This window comes from Vespa velutina, chromosome 8 (assembly GCF_912470025.1).
Source record: "Vespa velutina chromosome 8, iVesVel2.1, whole genome shotgun sequence".
Classification (NCBI taxonomy): domain Eukaryota; kingdom Metazoa; phylum Arthropoda; class Insecta; order Hymenoptera; family Vespidae; genus Vespa; species Vespa velutina.
In genome coordinates this window covers 3,629,063-3,635,867 of record NC_062195.1, presented here as the reverse complement: position 1 = coordinate 3,635,867, position 6,805 = coordinate 3,629,063, and the positions used below count along the sequence as shown (strand labels likewise).

Below are 6,805 nucleotides of genomic sequence, written 5' to 3'. Positions count from 1 at the left end.
CGATTACAGATACGAATTCGGATTTGGGCCGAGATTTAACGATATTTTTCGAAGCGATTAAAATTGTTCTCTCTGTTACATGGAACTGTAGACGAGTGAGTGAACGATCTCGATGGTCGAATTGGAATTTCTCTATCGAAAAAGTAAAAAGAATAAAATAAAATTCGTTGAAATCGTGGTTGAAAGCACGTTGAGTAAAGGTAACGACTATATATCGCGAATCCCTCGATCGTTTTACCTCGATTTCGGGATATCCCGTGAAATTGCATTTTACGTCCATCTCGTGTCATTAATAATCGTTAGATCGAGAATCGCAGTCCAAACAGCGAAGCGAATAATTGGAAATCTAAAATAGAAGCCCCACTCGCATAGGTTACCATGAATCGTACATTCGTTCGAACGTGTCCTGAAGGTGGAATAATTTCCGCTTCGTAGAATGTCGCCACACGATCGAAACTTATTACCACTGGTGGCGCTTAGGCGAATCGTTATATGTGCGTCGAGTCTGTCAACACGAAAAACAGAGACGGAAAGTGAAATCATGGCGTAACGACAGCCAAAGGGGGCGCCGGAAACCTAGACGTCGTCGTTGACGCTGGTTTCGTCGATGGCTCGCACGTGTTCGACGACATGACGACGCGTGTCGTCAGCACGTGACCGGGAAAACTAGAAATTTTCCTCTTCCCTTTTTCTTTTTTGATCTACCATATCGTAATAAGTATCGAGTGTCCAAGAAAAAGTATAAACATATTTACTTTTTTTTTTTTCTATGAAAGAAAGATTGGAAAAAGCAAAGTTAATCTTTTCTACTGAGATTAATTTCCTTTCCATAACTTTCCTTTCACTTAATGGATTTACGAAGACGAGAAATGGATTAGTGTCGCTTTCACGTAAAATCTATTAATGGAAAAGCATGAAACGTAAATCGATTTAATACTCTTTCATATGAACGAATTGGAATATCTACTTCGTAATCAACGATTTTATCACCGACACCAAAGGCACGAGAAAAAGAAAGAAGAAGTATTGTAAATTTCTCGTTCCATACGTTTCACGGTATTTTTCTCGTCTCGTTAAAAATTCTTTTTTAATAGGCACGATTTCGTAAAAGTATCCCCGCGTCATGCAAGAGAATCGAGAACATAAAGATAGATACGGTTTAATTTAGTATCGTCTAATCTTTAAGTCGTTCGGCATCACAACGAGCTGTATATTGCGCTACTAAAATACTTTACACCGATGTATCATCTGTTTAATGTGCCCTACGCAAGATCTTTCTTAAAGAGTTTCCGATGCATGGAAGACGAAAAGATTTTAATGGCGTCTTAATTTGCGTTCCAACCGATGTTCGTCGTGCCAACGTCGATTGCTATTCCGTGTCATGAGATTAAGAAAAGAAAACGCATAGTTTATTATAACTCTTCGTCGTTCTATACTCCTCTCTTTTCACGAGTAGGATCTTCTTGGGCTAACCTTGACGTTCTTAATGGTTCTTCAAGCCAATGCTCGAAGGACTATGCGTTGCTCGAGAATTCGCGCGTCCACAAAGACGAGCGAGCGAGCACGATGAATACGCTCGTTTAAGCGTTGGACCCGAGCGATCTTTAACGACTCACTTATCAACGCATTCTGGGAGGTCATGATCGTTGAGAGATGTTTATGCATTTTTTGTTCTCAGAAGAAGGAAAAAGAAAAGAATTATATTACCGATGGATATCTCATCAGTGGCAATATATTGAGCAGAAAAATAGAGAGAAAGAGAGAGAGAGAGAGAGAGAGAGAGAGAGAGGGAGGGAGAAAGAGGGAGGAAGAAAAAAAATGCTCGTTAATTTTTCACAGTAATTAGACCGGTACTCGTTAAAAAATTCAAGGCAATTGCTTACGACGATCGTCTTATAAACAGGCGCGATCATTGCGGTAGAATATCATGATTCAGAAATCATCTAATTATAACTACTTAACTATAATTGAACCGGTATTCGTTTTAAGAGACAGCCTTAAAGGGAAAGATTACTGTCGAGAAATCATCGTGGATCCCAAAAGAGAAGTCCATCTCAGATGTCGTTGCTATAAACGTGCCCTCGTCATTAGATCCTTAACAATTCTCATTTTATTCCATGTCGTCGCGAGGGAAGTGCCTTATTATATATCTCTTCGAATCGTGAACGACGTCGATGCTTCTTCTTATGTATTTACGACGAGCGAAGGAAAGAGAAAAAAAAAAGAAAAAAAAAAAAAAAAATAAATAAAATAAAATAAAATAAAATAAAAAGGATAGAGAATGTCGCGATTCGTGTTTTACGAAACGATCCATCGCTCATGTCGTCAGTCCTTTTAATAATCTATTCCTCTTGGCTCATGGGATTCGCATATATTTACATAGTTATGTATATATATATATATACTTATACATGCATAGACATATTTTAGGTATCTTTTGGACCGAACAGGTATAGACACGCGTTTATCTGATAATAAAACCTAATTCATTTTTCAGAGGAAGAAAAAAATGTTTGCAAAAGTTTTCGATCCGTTAAACGGATTAAGAAGGGAGACAAGCGAAGAGAGCATACTGTTATACTACGAGGAGGATATAAGCTTGTGCGTGTGCACGCGCGTGGCCTCGCATGTGATCGGCGTGTCAACAATTAGGAGGATCAGCGTTCGAGAACGTCCAGAGCCGATAACGTCTCTCCGGGCTCGGAGGGTCTCGGTTTTAAGATCGTCGGCCGCTATCCTGGCAGAAGGACGAGTAAGAGAGAAAGAGAAAGAGAGAGAGAGAAAGAGAGAGAGAGAGAGAAAGAGAAAGACAAGAAGAAAGAGAAAGAAGAGCAGTAGGAGGGAACGATGAAGGGGATGCGTGTGGGAGTTTCGTGTCCGATCATTAGGGAGATCCTATCGGTATTGTAAGTCACTCAGTCACTCGCTCAATCCTTCGTTCGATTACTTGGAAGAAGCCGACCTACCGCTCGAATTCAATGTCTCGCGCCTTCCTCTTAGTCGAAACTCCGTTAAAATGTCTCTCACAATGAATGTCCCCCCTCTGATCAAATAATCGCTTTATTTTTTTCCCTCGGCCAAAACAAATTTCGCTCGGTCTTGTTTTTATTTAATATTTTTCTTTTTATTTTCAGCATTAACTTTTTAAGACAGTCCGATCATTGAAATTCAAAAGTAAGATACTCGAGGGTAGATTATTCGGATATAACCATTCGGGGATATTTTTAGACCCAAGAGAAGACATTTTTCGAGTCAGAGATATAAAAGTAAAGTTTGAGTTATACTTTGATTCGTATCCGTTGAATAAATTTAACGATGGAAACTTCAAGACTTCAGTAAAGTTTAAAGTATGTTATTGGGCGTATTTTCGCGCCTGAGAGTTTTTCCTTCGGACACCAGTATTTCCTGGCTATGGAGTAAGTTTAAAGGTGCTCATTTATTACGATCCATCGTCGGGAGTTAGGGTTTGCGGATCATTTATCTTGAGTCAAGTTCCATAGCTCTCAACTCTAATTCCGCGGACCATAGAACGACTGGAGTCTTCTCCTATATGTCTGTTCGTAATTAAGTCCCTCGTGGTCAATAGAAACTCCTGTTTCTACGCTAATTCTCTCTATCCATTTTTTTTATTTTTTTTTTTTTTTTTACTAACTCTCCATTTAATTCTCGCCTTTAACAATGTATTTGTATTTCTTAAGGAATATCACAAGTTTTCATGAATATAAGCGCGCGAGAAACACGGAATATTAAAAAAGGGTAAAAAGAATAGGGACATAATTTAACGGTAAAAATCTTTATTGCCTCGATCCGATCTCCCTACGATCATTGCGATTAACCGAGTCACATTTTCAACGTTCGCACATGGACTTATAATTACGGTGGGACGATTCACCAGAAGTCGGCGCTTAACGCTATTCACGGACGAGGACCTTTGGAGTCGGCAATAAACTCCGGAAGATGTTATTTCGATATTGTGAATGCCGCTTAAGGAGGTGTACGGGTGAGATATAGCTCCCTGAAAGCGTTCTCGCCGTTATTAACCCCTGGCACAAGAGCACACGGCGGGGTATCATGATTGCCGATCGTCAGTCGCTATGGGGGCTTTTCGGATGAATCATTCGCGGCCGTACGCGGCCTCGAAAAATTACGATCACACGTATTACGATCGGTTCCTTTCTCTTTTTCTCTTTTCCTCTCTCTCTCTCTCTCTCTCTCTCTCTCTCTCTTGTCGCTTTTTCTCTTGCTTCCATTGCCTGCACTTTTCTCTTTTTTTTTTACATGAAAACCGGCGACATGGTTTACGACGTAGCTTTGCCGCTGGACCAAAAAGCCGAGTCTCTCTTTCTCTCTCTCTCTCTCTCTCTCTCTCTCTCTCTCTCTCTCTCTACCTTTTTCTCTGCTAGAGAGAACGTGTGTGCGTGTGCGTATATGTATGTATGAAAGAGAGAGAGAGAGAGAGAGAAAGAGAACAGTAAAAAGAGCTCTTCACGTTCCTTTAATCTTCTCCAGAAAAGAGTCCACAAGGTACCGGACAGTTCGACGCTCATCGGACGCTCGAAAGCTCATATAATGATTCTAGGACGCGAGTTAAAAGGCGCCTATCTTTATCCAGCCAAAGTTATAAGGCCGTGTAACACTAGCGAAATTAACTCCTTTATTGAGCTCTTTTCTGTAGGAACGAAAGGAGGTGAGGGGTAGATAGAGGAAGGATCCCAGATATTGCATTCGACTTTGAAAGTATCGAATGTGATTTGCATCTTCAAAAAGATTTTATATGATAAAATGATCATGAGAAGGATTTCTCTTTGTCGGAAAATAAAAAGGGAAACAGAGAGAAAGAGAAAGAAAGAGAGAGAAAAAGAGAGAGAGAGAGAGAGAGAGAAAGAAGAAATTAAACTAAATGCAGATTTTCAGATTGTCAGAACTCTTTAAGATCATATCAGATTTTCTTTCTCCTTCTCTTCTTCTTCTTCTTCCATTTTCCTTCGCTACTCGTTTGTCGTTATCTTGACAGCTTCGATATGACTTCGAATTTCATTTGTTGGATGCAATTAAATTAACGATGAATTATTTATCCAGTCTCGAGTGGGTCGGAAGTCGTGCGGATATTGCGTGGCCGCGAGCACATCGGGCCGATATACACCGGATATGTCTGTCCCTACACACCCTATCCTCCTGCCACATTGCATCCTTCAGCCTACTCTCTTGTCGTCTACCTCGTGGAATTATTAAAACTCGAAAGGACTACTATATGACAATGTTATATAGTTATATCACGCGGAAATATATATATATATATATATATATATATATATATTATATGTGTATATATATGTGTGTGGTAGTATATACACCGGATGGCCAGCAGGCAGAAAACAATAAAGCTCGGGCTATGGTCGTCGGAGAAGGCACTTTCATCGTTCGAATATCACCCTTCACAGTTTGTACCAAGGCTCGGCGCTATGCTCGATGCCGAGCTCTTCATTCAATTTGGATCCCACTTATGCCTCTCTCTTTCTCTCTCTCTCTCTCTCTCTCTCTTTCTCTCTTCATCCATCTATCTATCTTTCTTTAGTGAATACAGACAGTACGAACGGGAGCGACGGCGTGCGTCATATTTATTCTATTTATTGTAAGTCGATCTAACTTTTCCCCCTGCTTGAGTTAATATTTTCCTATGAGATCGAGCTTCCACCTCTGTTTATAATTCTCGGAAACTCCGGCTTCCCTCAGGTCGATCTACGACAACCATTCCATACGTCTATACGCGTGCCATAAGCTTACGCTTGACCATTATTCTTGCGCTTCTCTCTCGCCTTTGAATTTTGCTTCATATTTCAGTAATATATCGTGGAACATTGTAGCGCGTCTTCAAGCGGCGCGAGCTTTCTCGCAGATTTACAGCACACCCATGTCGACCTTCGCGAACGCGAGCCTGCGTAGATTTACGACTCTTAAATCTATGCGGTTACTCTCCCGGCGGGACAACCGGATTTCCTTCGGACGAGGCTCTGAGAAGGAAGCGGCAGAAAATCGACTCGGGAACCGTGCCATGGACTTCCGGCCAAAGTGCGAAAAGTTAGGATCAATTTTTCTTAGATAATAACACTTTTACTTAGTATTCTTGTATATTGTTCGTCTACCTGCCCGTTATATCATTTAACGGAGAACGAATGAATTACTTATGATTTAGGTATGATTTTACGGAGTATAATTTTAAATGAATATCAACAGGTTTATCAATAATATCTATGACAAATATGAACATTTCTATCGTAATTTGTATTATAAAGTATATTTCTTAAAAATCAATTGATTTCTTTTTTTCTCTTCTTAAATTTCATTTAAAATTTGTCATACTCTCTTAGGATCACCCTGTATATTGTAATTAATACAACTTAGCTCATTTCGTAAATACGAGAGCGACCCTATAAATTCGCATTTACTGATCGTTTAGATGAGAAATTGTCCTATTAATTAAAAGTCAAGACAAAGTTCGACCGTGGACCGTTCGATGTTCCAAACCGATATCAATTCGAAGTTCGTGAAATTACTCAGTGCATCCAACGCTACAGTTCACTTTCTTCTCTCTCTCTCTCTCTCCCTCTCCCTTCTTCCCTTTCTTTCTCTCTCTCTCTCTCTCTCTCTCTCTCTCCTTCCTCTTTCTCTCTCTTTCTCTTTCTCTCTTTCTACGGGCGGAGCATTCTATTGAGAGTATACAAGAGGAGAGTTTGGTACTCGATGCTACAGAGAGCAGATAGAGACGTGGTCAAAGATAGCAACCTTGCGATAGCCTTGCCCGCCA

The 6,805-nt window shown here is 40.2% G+C and overlaps 1 protein-coding gene across 1 annotated transcript in view; it reads left to right on the top strand.

Moving 5' to 3' along the window:
• LOC124951147 overlaps nucleotides 1–6,083 on the top strand; it is a 67,434-nt gene extending 61,351 nt beyond the window's left edge. The window contains exon 3 of the mRNA XM_047498978.1: nucleotides 5,865–6,083. Within this exon, the coding sequence (XP_047354934.1) occupies nucleotides 5,865–6,083 (219 nt within the window). The remainder of the gene's footprint in view (nucleotides 1–5,864) is intronic.
• The last annotated feature ends 722 nt before the right edge of the window (nucleotides 6,084–6,805 follow it).